The 20,297-nt window shown below is 45.1% G+C and overlaps 2 protein-coding genes and 1 long non-coding RNA gene across 5 annotated transcripts in view; 1 reads left to right on the forward strand and 2 right to left on the reverse strand.

The window, feature by feature from the left end:
* RBKS (ribokinase) overlaps window positions 1-10,038 on the forward strand; it is a 70,439-nt gene extending 60,401 nt beyond the window's left edge. For 2 of the 3 annotated variants that reach the window (XM_042789269.1, XM_042789268.1), the window contains one exon: window positions 8,980-10,038. In XM_042789269.1, the coding sequence (XP_042645203.1) occupies window positions 8,980-9,153 (174 nt within the window). In that variant the 3' untranslated portion in view covers window positions 9,154-10,038. The remainder of the gene's footprint in view (window positions 1-8,979) is intronic. The other variant, XR_006164997.1, reaches the window with a different exon arrangement.
* MRPL33 (mitochondrial ribosomal protein L33) lies at window positions 9,962-16,560 on the reverse strand. The gene is made up of 4 exons (XM_042789270.1): window positions 16,447-16,560; window positions 15,246-15,264; window positions 12,461-12,567; window positions 9,962-10,277 (listed from the first exon to the last, which is right to left on the reverse strand). The coding sequence occupies exons 1-4, from the start codon at window positions 16,466-16,468 to the stop codon at window positions 10,228-10,230; spliced, it is 198 nt and encodes a 65-aa protein (XP_042645204.1). The 5' UTR covers window positions 16,469-16,560; the 3' UTR covers window positions 9,962-10,227.
* Window positions 15,277-15,887, reverse strand: LOC122153166. The gene is made up of 2 exons (XR_006164998.1): window positions 15,748-15,887; window positions 15,277-15,595 (listed from the first exon to the last, which is right to left on the reverse strand). It is a non-coding gene; the product is annotated as an uncharacterized LOC122153166 (long non-coding RNA).
* Window positions 16,561-20,297: the final 3,737 nt, after the last annotated feature.

Below are 20,297 nucleotides of genomic sequence, written 5' to 3' on the forward strand. Positions count from 1 at the left end.
GCTCAGACAAAAAAACCTCCTGAAGTTTGGTTGTTTTTTTTCCCTCCAGGATATGTAGTTCAGAGGTAGGCGGGAGCAGTGGCCAGCCAACAAAGGCTAGATACTGTGGTTTTGAAAGAGGCACTTGAGCATATGGAGCTTTCGTGCAAAAAAAGAATGTTTTTTTGATCAATTCCAGGCGAGATGGCAGTTGTGTCATTCTGAGTGCATCTCGTCAGATTAGATGGGATCACTGAGAGTCTTTTGGCATTTTCAGTCTGAGGGAAAAAAAACACATGTGGCTAGTGAAATTGCCCAGCAAGATTTCCCCGTTCTGACTTGGCTGTTGGATTATGGGGTCCTGAAGCCATGTCAGCCCCTGATGTGATACTGGGTGACACAGTTGGTGACAATTTGGCCAGTTCTCTCCTGGTTGGGGAGCTCATTGTTTGGAAGGGAGACCCACTGCCAGTATTTGCAGTGTACTATCAGAATAATGTGATGTATTCTGGGCAGGGCTTCAGCTCTTGGTTCATTTGTTCATTAAATGAAATTTGTGAATTAACACATAAGTGTGAGCTTTGTTAGGAAGAAATTACAAGTTGGCATGAGTGTGACATGAATAGTAAAGAGAGTGAAGTACTTCTTAAGGAAGTGAGATAAGTGAGACTTTTGACTAGAGTAAGAGAGTAGCTGCGTGTTGTTGAGTCTTGATAAACCAGTTGAAGAAATACAAATCAACCTCCTGAGGAGCTGCTATATTTAGGGCCAAGCTTCAAACACGACTGATTCCGTGCAAGTTCAAACTTTGGGAAAGGTAGATACAGCTCCTGTAGCATCTTCAACTGAAAGTCCATCTTATTTCTGGTGGTGGTGATGTCTGCGTGCTTCCCTGTTGTTGACACATCTGGGTGTATATGCTGTTCTTTGCAAGAGTGCCACTGGAGAGTTTTGTATTGAGCTGAAGTGTAATGAGAATTTTCCAGTATGGTGTTTTGTATGTCCTAAGTTTTCTATATGCACTCCAGCAAAAATACAAGTGCGGAAGGTTTCCTCTGCTGATTTTGGGTTACTCTGTGAGGTATGAGCTTTCAGATCAGATGAAAGGAGGTCACAGATCATAGCTCAAGTGTGAAACCAGGGAAGAAGCAGGTACCAAGGCAAAAGCTAACTGAAACTTAAACTGAAAATTTACACAAAAGTGTATCATAAATTGAAATATTCCTTGCCAAAATATCTGTCACTCTAGTAGCATAGGAGTCAGAGTAGTAGTGAATTGTTTGGTTGATGGGACTCTCATAGGTTCAGAAACATGGATCCATTGTTTTCAGAACAGCGTGTGGAGTTCCTGGTTCAGTACTCTTGCTCCATTGTGTAAGAAAGAAATAAATTCATCACCTCTTGTTAATGCTATCTGGAGTTGAAAGGAGTTTATATGAGCATCATCACACTGAATTGTTTTGATGATTCAGAAAACAGAGTGCTCCCTGTGGGTGAATACTTTGTTGGCTTTCTGGGGTTAGTGTATAACACAAAATAACTTTCTTCCCCGGTGTTGAGTGGCATACTGGAATATTATTACCTGGCAGAACAAAGCTCTCCTGTGCTCCTCCCAAATTTCATCAGTGTGCACTAAGAGAAAGCCATCACCTCACAGACACCTTGCAGTATTTTTCTTGTAAGCAGTGAGGCGGAAGCTCCTCTGTTCTGATCCTGACTGAGAATCTAGCAGAGCTGTGGGCAACTCGTGGAGGTCCACTTACTAATTTTGGATACCTCAGTTTTGGGGTTCCCAAGCTGTGCCTCATTTTTGAAGGGTGGGTAGTTCATGTGACTCCCGTTAAAGTCTGTGCAAGATCAGGAGTTCTGGATTCAGCCCACAGATGTCTCAAAGTGGGTCCTCTTAACATCCTTGATCTTAAGTTTAGTTTATTTCCCGTCATGTGAAATGAGAACACTATTACCTGCCTTCAAAACAGATGCTGTATAGGGGCTTTGAAATGTAAAACAGGACTGTGTGACATTGCCAGATCTCTAGATACTTTCAGCTGTGCTGTTTAGATGACATACAAATTAAAAATTGCAGAGTTGTGAATGTTGTATGTTTTATTTCCAACATTCACCACAAACGAGATAACTTTTCAGGGGAATTCATGCATCTGTAATGCTTGTTGCTGATCTTTTTAGAAGCAGTGAATAACTTAATGTAGTAGGATGTTTCAGAAAGGAAAGAAAATGCATGCAGGAGGCCTTATATTGAGATTAATCTCTCAGGAATGCAGGGGGTTAACGGTCAGGCTGATTAATCACTGTTAATGAGCCATCAGGAAATCTGTCAGGAAGTGGGTAAAAATTCCTGACGGCTGATGTGAAGCATTGTGTGGTGTGCTTTGGTTTTGATGTTTCCCAACTGATAGTCTACAGTGGGTATAGTTTAGTTACCTCTAAGTTCTCAAGACATGGGAAGGACTAGATGACATGCTGCCCTGGTTCAATTTGAGTAAGTGAGCAAGAAATTTTCCGCATGCATGGCTATGGAAGTACAACACAACATAAATGCAAGAAACTCAGGGATTGCTCCTTCCCACGGCTTCCCAGAACAGAGTCTGGAAAAGATACAGAAAGAAAGCGTGATCGTTCCCTCATTCCTCCAGTCCGAGCCCACAGGGTGCAGGGGGGGAAGAGTGGAACAGGCGGCTTTCCCTGTGTGAACGAAGAGCCAGAGCATTAGAACTTGGATACACAACTGAGTTAATGAATTGCCTGGTGTTGACTGAGGGTGAGGTTTCACAGTTGGCTTAAGCTGATCCAAGATCATGCTTCTGCTGAAAGGAGTGTCTCTAACCTCTTTCTCCTTTGCATAGGACTAGCTATCATGTCGTAATACAGCAGTTTGCTGATCTGGGTGGAAACTAATGTTTCTTGGTCAATGTTGTCTGGCTTAGTCTTCAGATGGATCAGAGAACTGATCTGCCTCACTGCTTGGCCACACGAGTGCTAGATCTGATGTATGGGAGGGTGTGGGAACATGGGACAAGGATAAAAACATGAGTGGGGACTGAGCCTTTCAGCAATAACATACCCATGGATTGGCTTAAGCCTATTATGAAACTGCAGTCTGAATCACTGGAATTAAGAGTGCACTGTCAACCTACAGGGAATGCAAATTAAAATGTGTTAGCTTACACCTCCCGCCGTTGTTAAACAGTGGCTGAATATAGCCCTCCTGCACGTGGCTGGGAGGAAGGAGCGTATGGTGGGGCAGCAGCGTAACAGTTCCCCATGACTTGGTCTGGAGTGTGCAGACCACATCAGACAGCGTTGGTGTGTGTTTGGGGAAGGCAGAGGGGAAGAAGAAAGGAACAGATGAGCACCACTACCATGGATTCTCTCTATATTTTCTTTTGGCTTAGCATAACATCTTCTGGCTTGTCTTCATGTCAAGACTGCAGAAACACTCTGTTACCAGAGCACAGATTAAGCACAGTAATGCAGTTGTGGATTGAGACCCTAAAGGTCTGGGGGCACAGTGTGCTTCTAGTACTTTATCTTCAACCCAGGTAGCTTTGCAGTGCTCTCTAGTCTGCACCAAAAGCCTAACTTAGACCTAAAAAGGAGAGCCCTGCTTTTTGTTTCAAGTCCCTTTGATTTTTATTGCAAAATTTGGTAGTTCCATGTTCAGGACTTTTTATCATCTTGTTCTGGCTCAAAACTCTGTGCATAGATATAGGAACAACTGTGCTACTGGAAAATCTCTTTGTAGTTTTCAAATATTTCAAGTTTTAGAGGTTTGTGACCACAGGTCTGCTCCTATAAGCATAGCCATTCAGAGCCCCACCAGTATCTCTGAGGTGCCCTACAAAGGCGGCAATCCTTCCGCACAGGATCAGCAACCCCAGACACCGTGGGAGTAGTCACCCTTGTGAGGCCTTGAACTTAGGAAATGGTGTGAAGATAGTCAAATTAGTTTAATTTGAGGAGAGTTTCAAGATAGTGGAGTTAGTTTAATTTAAACTCTCTTAATTCAAACTGCCAAAATATCACTCCAGTGAAACATAAGGAAAAATGGTGGGGGAAGAAATATTACACCACCCCCACCACTCCCACCCACCCCCCACCCCCCCAAAAAAAAAAAGTATTGCACAGGCAAATAAATGCAAAAGCCAAAAAAAACGACCAGTAACATTTCCAGAAATAAACTATTCTCCATCACATAGAGGATAAACATGGGCTGTTTCAGGGAGAAGGAAATCATAGAAATAAAGACCAAAAAAAAAAAAAAAACAGCTGTATAACTAATTCAACCACTGTTACCAAGGGGTATTTTGCTCCCTGAGCATTTCAGCTGAAGTTATCCCATAGCTGAGACATAGACCCTCTTGGCACAAGAGTGTCTGAATATATCCCAAAGGCTGAAAGTGTTTCTCCAGTTCCACTAGTAACCTTTCATCAAAACACAGCCCAGGGATTCTTGTAGGAAGACATAGGCTTTCCCTACTTAAGAGGAATGGGTAGTGAGTGTCTTTGCTGACAGATAATTTTGTGTGACGTAGGGCTAATTTGTAGTTTGGGTACAGCGTAGGCAAGGGTACAGCAAGGAATGTTGAGCAGATGTGACACAGAGCGATAACATCCTTAGCATAATCCAGTATCACACGGTTATGGAGTGCTATAAATACAACAGGAATTCTCCAAGGCCCAATTCCTTCAACAGAGTTGGGCATCTCTGCATTGCCATGCATTTAGACTGCACTAAATCAGTGTAATCCTCAGGCTTCGTTCATCTGTGCACTGCTGTGAGTGCTCCTAGGAGACTGTAAGCATCATTGCAAGCAATATCGTTGATCCTACATTATAATGCAGTTTTTGACAGCTTTTGGATTGATGTTTTTATTTATCCACTAAACGAAGAATTTGTCATTATGGGCATGCCTAATGTTTCTCTTGTACTGCTGTACAATGCATCATTCCTTTTAGGACTTGGTAGCATGCTCTTACAGTGTATTTAATGGAATGAATCCATGTAATACACAGAGCATACATTGTGATTTCTTGAAACATCACCTGAGGAAACTCTTCTGAGATTCAATAACAGCGTCAGGCTTCAGGAGCCAGAGCCCCATCCTGTTCTTAGGTGGTTGCCATTACTCTTGCCCAGGAGGACAGGCTGGGAGGGTGAAGGCAGAGCAGGAGGTTGCCCTGAAACAAGGCAGTGCAACTGCTGCAACACCGTGAACTGCAGCGTTCAGCCTCTTGACCTCCAAATTATTTTGGTGAGGAAGTCATCTTATTGTATAAGTGACATGCATCCTATTATTCTACGCATGATTGGTTGAAAAATGCCTTACTTGCTGGAAAGACTGTTGAACAATATAGTTTCCACTTACAAAGCACTTTCCTCAAAAAGCTTCTCAGGGCAGCATCGTATAAAAATAGTTATACTGAAGTTGTGAACCAGCTTCTGACAAATCAGGACTAACAAAAGCTAAGGTATAAATAGAAGTGTTTTCATGGGTTTTCTCTTCTCTAGAGGCACAGAATCTCTATCAATGCTGGATTGTAACAAACAAAAATGCCCTTTTCCAGACACACAGGAAAACAAGGACCTTCCAGACTAGTGGCACAGAATATAAATAGGTTTTCAAAACTGCTTCAAAACCATAAAACTTAGTCAAAACCATAACGTACCCATTTTAGAACTAGCGACGCCATATCAGACAACTTTTTTGATCTAATTCTTTATTTTATTTCATACAAACTAGCATTGCCTGTTTAGAAAAAGGTTAAACAAGTTATATTTTTACAATTATGGAATGAATTGTCTCCAGGCACTCAAGGATATGAGGATTATCTCAAAGTCTGCAATGTATTAAGATTCCTGGAAGAAAATGCTGAAGAATGTAAAATTTTACATATTCTGTGTTTATATTTTGTCAGTGGGCAGAATAAATGCACCATACTGGTCATTTTCAAAATTCATTATTTTTGCAAATTATTTTGTTTGGGTTTTTTTTCTTATAACAACTTTTGAAACGGCTAAATGTAAAGCTAATATTTCATAATACAAAGTTTGGATAATCTTGATTTTACTCTGAGCCTGTTCCTTCTTCTGCTCTGTGCTGACCTTCCCTGAATCTACCAAACCCAATGTAGCCTAATCCACAATACCAAAGAGGGAAGGTCTGTTTCTGTAGGCTGAAAACAGTTCTTGCTGCAGCTAACCTTGTGGCTGAATCAGTTCTGCTATTGCGCTTTAAGTCACGTTGGACCAGTCATGTCTGCGCAGACCAGAACCAAGGCTGAACAGGGTATCTACATAATCTGCCTGATACATGCTGCTGTTTTCAGTGTAGTAGCTCCTGTATTGTAAACACCCCACACACAAGATGTTTACTTACCAGCAGCAGAACTTATGATACCCTTGAGGTCTGCAGGAGCTGAAGTTTAGAGATACTGACTGCTTCAGTCAATGTATGGGAAGTAAGGATTTCAGCAAAAGTTTACTGGCATAAAATCCTTCTGTATATTCTCCAATCATCCTGTAATCTTTTCTCTTGCAAAAAAATACTAGGGGGATTTTTTCCATTCTGCATGGAAGTCTGCTGTTGACCCCTTTTTCCACCTTTGTAGTCATTTAACATAGTTCAGCCTTGCCAAAAGGGGGATCTGCAAGCCGTCTCACAACCTCAGAGCTTCACCCTCAAGTGGAGAGGCACAGGAACTCTGCAGGGAGAATTTACGTTCCATCTCGCCATCATCCAAACTAAGACCTGGGTGATGTGCAGTTAGTCTTTTTTTACTCCAATAACAAACAATGCAGCAATTATTTGAAGCAGTATTTAGTTATCTCCATTAAAAAAAAAAAAAAAAAAAAGATCAAAAAGACAGTGTTCTGCTCCATGCTGCTGCCAGCTAATGCTTTATGCTGTTTGACACCAGATATTCTGAGTATTCCTCATTAAAATACTATTTGTCCACTTCTGTTGCCCAGTGATCACTGTCAGAAATATTTGATATAAAAATGACAAGTTCTTCCTGCTCGAGCTACAGCATAAGAGATCGGCATGCTGAAATTTTACTTCTGTCTGTAACAGCAGCGCCAAAATAGCTTTAATAATTAATCACGCACTGATTAGATTATAAACTCTGAGATGGGCTGGAGATTTTTGTATTATGCATCAGACAAAAGACACTGGCAATGCTTAACTAGCTGCCAGCTGCTCCAGCTCCACCTGCCATTGTGGGAGCACGCTGGAAACCAGAAGAGAGACAAAGGCCCAACAGAAATCGATAAAAACCTTCACCTGCCCCTCGTCTGTTCAGGAATACAGAACTGTTGAAACAGGTGCTGCTACAGCTGCATGCCGGGGCACCGCGTCACTTAATAACTTGCCACGGGCCCGGCGAGGCTCGGCCCTACCCCGCGGGGAAGGCGGCGGCGGCCCGGCCTCGGGCCGAGCGGGAGCGGGAGCGGAGCGGGGAGTTCCCTGGCCGGGAGCCCCGGTTCGAGGGGCTGCAGCGGGCGGGCTGGGCCCGGCCAGGGACCCACGGCCTGGGCTCGCCCCCACCAGGGTTCCCGCTCGGCCCCGCCAGCTGCTGGTAACGTCACGAACAGATTTCTGTGGAAGGGGTACTTTTTTGCCGGGGAGCTATTATCCGCGGCTGATTTTACTCTAAGTAGGAGCTTAACACTGAGAACCGCTAGAACGCGACATTGGAAAATAACTTCCTAACCTTGACTTCCAGTTAGAAACTTTGCTCAGCTTTCTTCACTAACTTTTTCCAGGCCCTGTGCTCTTGTCCCATGACTCTTGGGGCCTATTTAATAAAACTTCAGAGGCAAAACCCCTCAGGGGAGATCATCCATATCCTGGTTCTTGAACTAAATAAGATGCTACCAGTGTGTCCAATGTAATGCTTTTACTGCTATGAAAGTATGATTTAAAAAAGGGGACCTTAGAACCAGTTTCACGGTACCAACGAGAATTGCTATCAGCCTGGCCTTAGAAACCAAGCCAGTCTTCGGGGAGGAGGAGGGAGGGGACACTGTGGAATGAAACGAGCAAATCAAGTTAAAAATTATTCATTCTGCCAGTTGTTGGGGACACTACAGAGCACTGAACATCTCAAAACAACAGTTATTGTTAAAAGACAGTTGGGAGGCAAACGGTTGTCATTCCCTGTGGATCAGAACAGAACTAGTGGTATGTGGGTGAGAGGGTCAGAGCGAGCCGGGGCGCGGGGTACACGGGGGGAGGCAGGGGTACCCCCTGTTTGCCTCAGGCTTGCGCAGGGCAGGCAGAGCATCAGGCAGGTCTCGTGGGAGACACGGCCCCGGGGCCAGGTGGCTTAGCAGGGCCACGGCTGCCTGAGCTCCAGGCGAATGTCACTGTCCTCCACCGCCACAGGCAGACTCAACACGAGTGGCAAAGCCTGCCCCAGGAGTAAGAGTGGTTTATGGGACAGGCACAGCATCAGCCTCCATTGGTAGGAATTTTTAATGAACAACAGCTAAGTTCTCGAGGCATCAAATTGTATCATTCTGCAACTAGGAATTTACAGACGCCACAGGCCGCATGGCTTATCTTTTTCTCCTTTTCTCTGTCCCTTCTACCACCGACCTTTATGAAAAACAGAAGTTAAATGAGAGAAAAATAGCTTTAATGGAACATTTAGGTTGAGAAATCAAAATCGGACACTCCAACAACAGGAAGTTTCAAAAGCAGTATTTATAACAGCATGTTGCTGAAATGTAGCATACTTGCTTTTAATTTTAAGCTGTATTATAGCGTGTACCTTGATTCAACAGCTGTGCGCAAAGATCATGGCATTAGTTTAACACAACAGAATTTCCTAGACATAGAAAAGTGAATTGAACTCAACCCCTGAACAATTTCCTGACTCCTGCAATCAGCACTTCAACTTTTGTTTTTCCAGTAAACGCACCTGAATTGTTTCCCTGTGCGAATACACTTAAACTTGTTTGTTATTTTATTCCAGGGAGCTGGAGACAGTTTCGTGGGAGCACTGGCCTTCTACCTGGCTTACTATCCCGAGCTGCCCATGGAGGAAATGATCAGGAAGTCTAACTGCATCGCATCAGTGAGTGTCCAGGCATCAGGGACACAATCTTCATATCCTTACAGGAAGGACTTGCCTCAGGACCTTTTCTAATTGACATTGTCTAGCTCAATGTACTGATTTTATCTTCTCCCAGACAGCATTATGCTCCTGACTACACTGAGGCTCTCCTCTGCTGACTGAAAACACCAGGAAAGTCTCTTTGCTTTTTATTTGAGAAATCCTATTAGTTCTTGTTCTACAAGTGAGATGGGGTGAGGGTGGTGGGTCTTTCAAATGCAGCACGGCAGGTCTCTCCAGCCCCACACAACGCGCTAGACTGAGCTACACAAAATTTACAGCAAAACATCTGGAGTGTAGTTGGGCTCCTGATATTTTTACTTGATTTTATCAGAACTTCCGCTATGCAACGCCAGCACATGATTTTGCTATCGAGTGCTATCGAGGTAGACTTTGAAAAATGTTTCTAGCCCTATTGCTCCAAATATCACTGAGCTACTTAAAGAAAAAAATCCCGAAACATCAGAGAACTACTTTGGTTGTCTACTTTCTTCATGCTCGACAAAAATCCAGGAGTGAAAAAAATTCATCCTAGTTACCTGACTGAAAATAATATAGCCCTTTTAGCCGTGGTCACAGCTCGTCCAAAAGGTCATCTTATTTCACCAGGTTCCCCTTGCTTCTTCCTTTCCTAGGAGGGAGCTGGTGCAACACTACCCCTCCAAGGAATGACACCAATTCGCGGTCGCTACTGTTGAATCTGGGGCTGGTAGGTTAGAAAAACTTGCAATCCTGCCATTGAATTCCTGCTGTGGAAAATGTTAATTTTTATTGCCTTATAAAACAATAGTTCCTTTGAAGATTACAGCCTCTTTCACAATGGAAAACACAGACAATGGGATTTGCTATTTAATTTTTTTTTAATTGAGTACTGTAAAAATAACTCAAAAGATAAATAAATGTTACTGTGATGATCTATGTCCAGACATTAAGAATTTTCTCTCTCTACATTGTTTTATTCACAATGGCCTTCAAATCACAGGAGACGGTGATCCCAGTTCATTTCCTCTCTTTTCAGCCCATGTTGCTCGATTTCTGAATCAGCGTTCACCCCATCCTCCCCCCAGACCATCCTCTCCTCCTGCATAAATCAACTCCAGTCATTGTTCAGAGAGAGCGGATTTTTTTCCTCTCTGTGAAGAGGACACGTTGTTTTGCTGTAGAGAAAAAAAAAAAAAAATCTGTTAGGAAGGCTGAAGTGTTAAGATGCAATTCAACGAGCCTACATCCCTCTCTCCTGGCTGCCTTCGCTGCTTAAACGAGTGCGGAGCAACTGACTGGCACAGCGCTGCTGTTAACCAGCTCTTGAAGGAGTTTAGCAGTGCTTTCACTTTACCTCACGTAATTTTTAGTTCCTAAGAAGTCCATTTTACCTCTGTGAAAATAAGTATCAGGATTTGGGTGGCTGAAAACATTCAACAGCTGCTCTGTGTGACTATTCTGAGTCACAGCTGCTCGATGTAGGGACAAAAATAGCTTCTTACTGCTTTCTACTACTCAGCTTCAGAGCCCAAACAACTACAGATGATGAGCTGGATCTGGTCGGCCTCACAGACGGACTGAAAAGTCATGTCCTGTGGATCTCCCAGTGAGGCACAGACTGGCCCCGCCTCCGAGGCCCGATGCAGGTGTTAGCAAAGTCAGTTCAGCTACAGGTTAAGCATAGCCAACGCGTTACTAAAAAACAAATTAAAAAAATAAAGCTTTACAATGCCATCTGAAGAGCACCACTGTCCCTGTTGAACTTCATTATATGAATTCCTTTGAAAGCTACGCCAGAGTAATCCGCACAATAACAAACTCTCTTCTTCCACATAAAAGTTTCGCTTTAAGAAATACTGCAACTTAGTAACACATTCTGTTGCTGCAGTTAGGAGGTAGTGAAACTTGGGCACTACTGCCACTACTTCACTAAAAAGCTTCATTCTGTGGAGGTCCCAGGTTTTCGAGAAGTACAAAACATAAGGTGAAAATGCATGCCAAGTGAAAATGCTTCCTAACATATTCCTGATGTGAGTTGGTATCTAGACTCAAATTTACTTCCCTTCACACATGCAGCACTTTCTCACATCAATTTCTCACTTGTGTTCTACTACAGGCTACAAAGATCAGAGCTTTTTTTCTTAATTACTTCCAATTTCGTACTTCAACAACCTACTACATGTTCTGCAACAGAAGTGCTACTTAGCCTGAGCTCTCCACTCTCTTCACATTTCCTACAAGTTGCGAAGCTTCTGGAGGATCACTTTGCACAGTGTTTCGATGCAGTAATTTAAACTTTTCTTACTCAAGAAAATAATCCCTGTGATCTCCAATTCCCCTTCTGTACGGAATTCAGGAGAGCCACAACCTCTGTCAGCATGAGTGCTTTGGTGAGAGCATACTGCTTGCCTGCTGGTTTCTCTCACCTGCCATAAAGCTCCTGTACCGTTAGATCGGCGTATGAAAAGGTTAGTCATCTATCATGAACATAAAGTTGTAAGAAAAAATAAGCTTGAACGACATAACTACAGACCATGCATTATGTTGTCTACTTAGAACCACTTAATACCTTTCTTCACAAACTTAAATAATCTTTTACATTAACTCCACCATGCTATTTCTCGCATGGTCTGGTTTAAATCTTAAGTTTCCCCAAATTAAGCTTTTTAACACTAAATTAAGCTTTTTAAGGTTAACTACAGACTGGTTCCTCCTCCAGAAACTTGAGCTCTTAGTCCCCTTTCAAAAAGGCTTGGTGAGCAAAAGGCAGCTTGGCAAGTGCTATAATCCCCCCCCAAAAAAATCAGATTCTTAAACTGAGAAAATATGCAAGGACCAGAAGAACATAAGAGAGCCCACAAACTGTCATCTGGAGAGCAGTATCATTTGTGGAGGAGGACAAACTTGTGTTTATTTCTTCAAAAGTCCATTTTGTAAGTGATGGTTAAAAGGTATTGTCTAGAGCACCCATGGCAGCTTAACAGAACGTTTCTATTGATGCATACTTCATGGCTGCTTGTTGGAGGTAGCACCGTCTAGCAAACCACACAAAGAAACAGAATGAAAGAACTCCTGTGTCACTTTGCTTTGCCACTGACATGTGGCATGGCTGTCATCAAAGACGGATGTGTCGGGCAAGTCATTACTTTGTTTTACCACCACAATCTGTAAAATGAGGGCAACCTTTACTTCCCACTGGAATGTCATGAAGAACAGCAACTGTACAGTCATCTGAGTATGAAACATGTTATGACATATTCTGCTTAGATGGGAAAAATCCTGTTATATTCAAATCTTTTGCCCCACACAGTTAGAGCAGCTTACACAAAGCAGGCTGACTTCTTCCCCAAGCTCTTACCAATGGGATCGTATCTCAGCAGGACCAGTTTTTCCTGCAGTCGGAGTCTCCTGATGTTGAAACAGTAGCCTGTCTCGGCCGCACTTTTCATCCTCACCAGGATGTATCTGAAGTCACAAGGAATGTCTCTGTGTCAGTGCACAGGCACAGGCCAGCAGCCCACCAGTCTGCCAAGGCACGGTCAAACAGACAAGCTTTTAGCATAAGCAGTTTGGCACAACCACATGAGATACGTCATTGCAACTTTGTGGATGTTCTGGATGGGAGTGTCAATACTACATGCTAAACTGGTAACAAAGAGCCCATTATAAACCATCAGCTACAGCATCAAGTTTAAGTAACTCCTGAACAGAATACAAGGCCATGGAGAAGTAGCTCCTCCACAAAACACTGAGAGGGGAGGAAGAAAAAGAGCAAAGAAAGAAAAAAAAAAAAAAAAAAAAAAAAAAGAAAGAAAATCAGCATACAGTTGAGTCACTATGGCTTAAAAGATAATGGCAAGAGAGGAAGGATGATGGTAGTTACAGATGTTCGGGCTGGAGATAAGCCTGTATCACAGACTATCACTTCCACATGCAGAGAGGAACCCGAGCAGATAGGATGGAACAAGAGGCATGCAAAAGGAGAAGCAGGGCCCCTGGCACCATCCACCCCGCCAGAGACACGGGGCTTGACGTTATCGCGGCCTCGGGAAGCCCCTCCCCGCCGGGGGCTCCCGCTCCGGGGCGGGGCTGGCACCAGCTTGGGTGCCTGGAGCAGGGAAAGCCAGGAGACAGAGAAAGCCACCCCCTCGCCCCCCACCCTGCAAGTGTGCCGAGACCTGCCCAGACACAGGGCATCTTCTGAAGCTTCAAAAGAAAGGTCAAACCCTTCAACCAGTCCGTAAACTACATTTCTCTTCCATTGCAATAAAGAGACGGCAGCATTTCTGCACATGGGCATTCAATTCCTTTTCCTGGATTTTCCTGCTTCTAATACAAAATGATCTTTCCAAATGAACCTTGAAGAGACAGCCATTCTTCCTCACTTGTGCAGCTCTGACCAGTGTACTTCCCTGAGTTCTCCCTTTCAGCTTTGCAATCTGATTTACTGTTGAGTTCAAAATAAACACAAAACCACTGGATTCCTGCAGACCAAGTGACCAAGAATAGTCGAGGGATTATCCCCAATTACTGTCCTCTCCTGTACACTCCTGCAGGTGTGATATGTCGCACCAGTAACCACACAGGCTCCTTCCCCTATACCTCACCCACTTCCTCAAAGCTTCTGTGCAGTTTCCCTTTTCTGGGGGAATCAGTGGTATCAGTATAACTGGGCCTTGAAATTCTTGTGCATCACATATCTGAGCCCAAGCCCTTTCTGAACAATACACCTTGTTCAAAAAACTTGCTGCCCGATAAAGAAATGTAGCTAGGAGCAGAGGCAGGAAAGAATAGGGGAAAGCTATCAGGACATGGGGACAAAAACCCAAGGGGAACACAGAAGGATAAATAATATAAGGAGATAACATATTCCTGAAGTATGTATGGGACTATACAAAGACCAGACAAAGGAACATCAGCAGGAAAAAAAAAAAAAAAGGAGTGGGGGGGCAGAAATCATATTAATATTACTAGCACCATTTTTAAAAGCTACTTTTTCACCTTGTGGAAACATCTTGCTTTGATGTGTTTGTTTCTGCAAGCAGATAACAGTACAATGCCGAGATTTTAAACTGCTCTTCCCTATGAGGCACATACGTGGGAAGTGCTTTCTTAATTTCAAACCCTGACAATTGTGCAGAAATCCTCTAACAGAAGAATGCCTTCAGACCCAGAAAGTGGTTGGTACTGACTCTGCTGGAGGCTGATTCTTAAAACAAACAAACAAACAAAAAAATCAGAAAATCTACCAAAGGCCATAGTTCCTGAGGTTGTGCAGTACCAAATGTAATACACTTGCACTGAACCAATTTCTGATATACAGAAGACAGGAATGTATTCACATAAATCCAAGGGGCCAAACTGAGACATTTGTCCAGCTGATTTTCTTACAAACAGCATTCTGGATGCAAGTCATTCTCTTCACATGATCCTCTCTCCTTACATCCACACTGTAACACTATTGGTGTGCTGAAAGCATCTATTACTTCCTTTCCAACACTTAAAACACATCAGCTTTCTTTACAGGTCAAAGGACCGTGACTAATTTTCTTCCAGATCACACTAACACCTCTCCCAAGCTGAACTACAGAGCAAATCAAGGTGCCCAGAGCACTGGCTGTGCCTTGTCCACTCCTCACGTATCAACATAGGAGCGTGCTGGAACTGGGAAGTGTTCTGCACCCTGCCTACGAGAAAGGTTCACGGCACCTGCCCAAAGTCCAGCCTACAAACAACAAAGACCTATGATCTACCTCGGCTTGCCCTCCTCAGCTAAAAATGTATGAAAGGTAAACTAGAGGAAGATTATGTGAATAATTTATAGCCTCTCTTTAATCATAATGCTCAGAAGCATGCCTCCCCTGCGCTGGGCGCTTTGGGTGTTACAGCTCAGCTCAACACGACAGCCCATAGGACACCTGCCATGCTGCAATTTTAGAACCTAGGGGATTTTTCACAGCATTCTGTACTTACCTGTGAAAAGACACGCATGCAGAAGGACAGAGAGAATGCAGCTAGACTCAAGGACTGCAATTCTCTCAGAGATATTAAAAAATTCTAGAGAAGCATAACATTTTGTAAAGTCACTTGAAGATACAGGGTGGTAGAAGAAATCAAAAGCTAGTGAGGAAAGCATCACTTACTTAGATTTGCTCTTGGCCACTGTTATTTTGCAGCATGGAGGGAAAAAAAAAAAAAAAAAAAAAAAAAAAAAAGAAAGTTATCATTTTATCTTGTTTCCTTTATATGCAAGATATAGTTTTCCACTGCCTGCCTTCGCAATAGCGCCAGATACATTGTGCAAAGAAATTTACTGTCACAAAATAAATTCCCCCCTGTCCTTCCATCTGTGCGCTCCCAGTCACCTGCTCTTTTTTCCCTCATACCGCCTTTCCACGTGCCTGGGTGAACGCAGCACCTAGCGCAGCAGGTTGCACTTGCTGCAGCCCCCAGATGTTTTTGACATAAAGCTTCAATGCTGGATACGAATTCACTAGATGGAGACACAGTTAAGGCAGGTATGAAGTAAGTGTGGGTGAGGACAGCAGGCCCTCACACTCCCCGGTTCCTGCCGCAGCGCCAACACACAGGTGGTGTGGCCGCAGGGTGAACCAGACCAGGGAGCTGTTCTGGCATGAGACTAACTTTCTCACAAGGCTGGTTTTGGGTCCCCTGAGCTAACCCACCACGTAGCACGAAACGGGCAGGATTGTTTTCTTCTGTCAGCTCAGTGAGTTTGAAGTAATCATAAGTCTAGGGCATAAATGCAATGAAAAAACCCAACCCCCCCCAAACCCTACCAGATCTTTAAAAATTGCTCATCCGTGTTCTGTGCGCCCAATCGTTGCGCAGGCCACCGTGAGGTTCCGGCCCGCCTCCCCTCAGGCCGCTCCCCCACCCCGCCCCAAGCTCGCGCAGAGGCCGCGACGGGCACGTTTCGCACCTCACGCGCCGCCCGCCGCCGCCGCCGCCCTCCCGTTTTCCCACCCAGGAGCCGAAGCTCCGCCGCCCCCGCTTCCCGAGGGCTGTCAGTGGCCACTTCCCCCGAGCATCCCCCCCGGCCCCCTACCACAGGGGCTGTCCCGGCGGCACCGCTCGCACACAGCCCCCCCCACCCGTTCCCCCTCCCGGGGCTCCGTCCCTCAGGGCACCGGCCGCCTCGCGCCCTCTCCAACTGCGGCCCCGCCCCACGCGGGCACGAGGCGGCGGCGGCGCGGGGCACGCCGGGAGGCGCAGGCCTCACCGCAGCCGGAGGGGGAAGGGCAGGTCGCTGCGTCCCCCACCCGCCTCCCGGGGCCGGGCCGGGCCGGGCCGGACAGCCCCGCGCCTCCCCGCGCCACTCACACGCCGCCGCCGTTACAAACATAACGCCGGCTGCCCCGCAGGAACCGCCCCGCCGCCGCCACTACTTCCGGGTGGCCCGCCACAAGCGCGTCCGGGTCGCGCGGCGGGAGGAGGCGTGGCCGCTGCCGTCCCGCCTGTCGGGGCGGGGCCGGCGCGTGGGCGGGGCGCGGTGACCGTTAACGGCTGGCGGGGCCGGAGCCCGGTGGCGGCAGGCGGGGGTGGCGGCGCTCGCGCCCGCTCCGGGGGCTCGCAGCGGGCACGGGTGCGGGGCCGGCGGGGACCGGGGGGCCAAACGCGTCGGTACCTCAGCGGTACTGCGCGAAAGCGATGGGCAGGGAGCCCCGGGGAGGCACCGGGGCAAGATGTCGTCATTCTGACCAGTTCCATAACGAGCTGTAAGTTCTTACCGTACAAAGAACTCGCAGAACGGCCGTGGCTTGCTTCGCCTTCCTCTCCCGCCAATTAGGCAAACTGCTAATGATGGAATTCGAGTCCTTGAATATTTAGCAATTACTAAGGCAATCAAAATTCCAGCTCGACATATTTAGATGGAAAAGCAAGACTTGGAATGTATAATAACATGCAGTTAATTTGATATTCTACGGCACAAAAACAAATGGCTGACCCTATAAATGACTGGAGCAAGATGACATCTCAAGGAAAGCAGTGCTGCTCGTGTCAAGTGTTCACTTGATATGTTCTTCCTTGTTTCAATTCAATTATTTCCAAATACTTCTTAATGATACAACATTTCAACCTTTACTATTTGGCCTTCAGAAGTATAAATCCCATAGTTACATAATCTGCCCATGAATATCAGAGTGAGAACTTGAAAACATTCAGGATGATAAAATGTGAGTGCTGTAAGACTTCTCTTTGATCTGCGTTACTGCTTCAGTCAGAGCACAGACTGAAACAGAACGGGATTGCCAACCTCCTGACTTCACTGCCAGGAATATAAATCAACATTAAAGATGATTTTTAAATGAAATAGCAAGTTAAACATTTGTACAAACACATCATCAAATAGAGGTTATACTGCCTCTTTTTAAACCTCTTGGCTGCTGGCAAAAAGAAAACTGTTCCAGTGACATTTTCTCTGCTCTGCTGTGACAAGGGCTGCATAAATATAGATACCATGGATTAGAATAGACTTCAGCAATCTTCAACTTCCTTTCTAGCAGCCTCTTCTGCAGACAGTTTTCCATAGCTATGGGTGAAAAACAGGGAATCTAAAACTGGTATGTATGGCAAGGTGGTGACAGTAGAGTGCGTCCCTGATGGCAGTAGTCATAGCTAACCTCGGGGGAAAGGCATCCTGGCTGGAGGAAATGAGAGGGAGTCAGGACTTCTGACCCTGACTCTGATACAGATTTGCCATGTGAGCTAGGGCAAGTCGTGCACGTTGAGATCTTCGATGGCATGTGCAACGCGAATGCAGATTTTTCCTTCAACTTTGCCTAGAGAAAGCAAGGAGTGTGATGAACTGTAATGCCAGCCTAGATAATTCTGATGCTTGCTTAAAGAGAAGTCACTCATGTCTCCAGTGGAGAAGCTGCTGGTGCCAAACCGATCAGTGTCACTCAGAATCAAACACAGGGTAGGTTTTAATTCAGCTAGAAAAACAACAATTTGTCATGTTACAATCTAACTGATTCTTTCCATTTTTGTGCTTTACATTCTAGGCTGAGCTCTCTTTTGCCTCCAGGAAGTGAGGAGATGGCTGCTCCTTGCCAAGAAAGTGCGGTCAGGTTGCTGGCACACACTGGGCAGGCAAGGGGCTCGTGTCCAAGGTTGGCAGGGGTGACGCTTCTCCAAGTGTGCGTGGCGCTTCAAGTCAGTTGTCACTTGAAAAAGTCACAGGAGAGGAGAGAGGGGCAGCAGACGAAATGTTTGCGAGGTAAATATCCTCTTGGTGCTATATTCTCTACACGAGTTATTGTCAATTAACACATACAAAAACCTAGTGCTGGAAACAAGAGAATAACACTCTAAAGCCTGGGAAAAGCTCCACATGTCCTTCCTGGTTTCCCACAAAAAACACGCAAACAGCTAACTAAGCCAAAAAATGCACACAGCTCGGTGGACATTAGTTTTAAAACTGCCAGGCTATTTTCTCCTCTCTTCTTGCTTTTCCTTTCTCAGTGTGTTACAACTTAGCAGGGTTCTTGCTGTCCACAGTGTTAAACAAACACTCATGGGCACCATTGTGCAAATCACTCATCCCGGATAACAGATGGATTTTTACATTCTTTCTGCATATCTGCATCCATTATCCCAAGAGGGCCCAGAAGAAAGTGGGCATTAGCTTAATGTAGCTCTGAAAGAGGAACTGCCCAGGTCAGGAGAGCAGGAATGATGGAAAGAGCTGTCTCAATTGCTAAATCACTTTGAGCCAGTGGCCAAATCCATTTCAGTTGCTGGCCTGTTTGAAGTGAGCTGGTGACGGCCTTTAGCCCAGTTCTTAGGGGTGTCCATGGCACAGTATCAATTTATTTGCTTTTTTTGTTAGAAAAGGCAGAAAAACAATGGGCTTGGACGGTTCCTTTCTTACCTCTGGAGCTTAGTCCCCCCACATCAGATATGAGGTACTCTGGTGTGGTAGGTTAGGGCATGGCTCCATTTTCAGGGCTTTACCTGTTCCCTGCTCCTTCCCTACAGAGCACTGATCTGTTCCTGGAGCTCCCTTCCCCAGCACTGACGTCATTCCTATGTAAGGGGGGAAGAACAAAGACAGCACTCGCCTGTTTTCTTGTGTGATTTTTCAATACCCATTTCCCAATCCCGAAGTCCAAAGTAACAACATCCTTTCAAACCGCCCCCTCTCGAAATGCCACAGTAGTCAAACAGCTGCAAATCAGAACACCTTGTAAACAAGTGACTGAAATCCTGTGGGATGCCTGAGGGCTTGGGCACGTCTCAGAGTGATTATAGTTCCTGCTATACAAATTGGAGTCCATGTAGCACAGCTTGTGCCAACTCCAAGCTCTTGCTTTTTATTTTTAGTCCTGTTTGTCAGGGGGTTCTCATGATAAAAAGAATTGCGTTCAGTATCAGTGATACACAGATAAAATTAGATAGTAGCCGGAAGTGGTCGTACGACTAGCCCTCCCCACTGAGACTTTTTCCACAGGATTTGGGATCCTGTGGGCCTCAAGGATAGCTTTTCTCTGGGTGAATTTAACTTTCCATCAGCAAGCAGATGAAAAATTGTACTCGCATGGGATGTATGTGGTGAGTCTCATGCAAAGAAATGAATGTCATTGTCATTGCTTATGCCAACAGCTGAGACCATCTGGGACACTCAAGACATTGTCTAGATGTGTACAGCTGATCGAAGGTTGTTTTTAGCAAGCCTCTAAACCTTCTTCCCTTTTTGGGGCAACAAAACAAGGCTTTTGCCTTCCATGCATGGCGTTTTGTACACAGAGCAGCTTAAGTCATCAGCAGGGCTCAGTCCTGAGACTTTCTAGTTGCCCAGACATAAGTCACCCATACTGATGCTGAAGACATTATTCCTTTCTTTGGAAGAAGAAGCTGCATATGGGGAGGACGGGATAGAAGGTGCATTAGATTACATCTCTAAAGCAGATCTTCTCTCAGGGGAAACACAATCAGTTCTCATTTATTTTGCCTTTTTTTTTTTTCCCCCCTCTAAACTTTGGATTTCTTTCATTTTTACTACACTGTACAATAGGAAAATACAAGAGGTTAACTGGTCAGCAAACTCTCTCTATTGCTTAGAAACAGGGAATGCAACCAGGCAGCGCACCTAGTGTACCGTCAAAGGGAAGTGGGATTGATGGCCATATAGCACAAAAGGATTTAATTGTGGTATCGTGGCAGAGTGT

Source organism: Tyto alba, unplaced genomic scaffold, assembly GCF_018691265.1.
Source record: "Tyto alba isolate M040663 unplaced genomic scaffold, T.alba_DEE_v4.0 Super-Scaffold_16, whole genome shotgun sequence".
Lineage (NCBI taxonomy): Eukaryota > Metazoa > Chordata > Aves > Strigiformes > Tytonidae > Tyto > Tyto alba.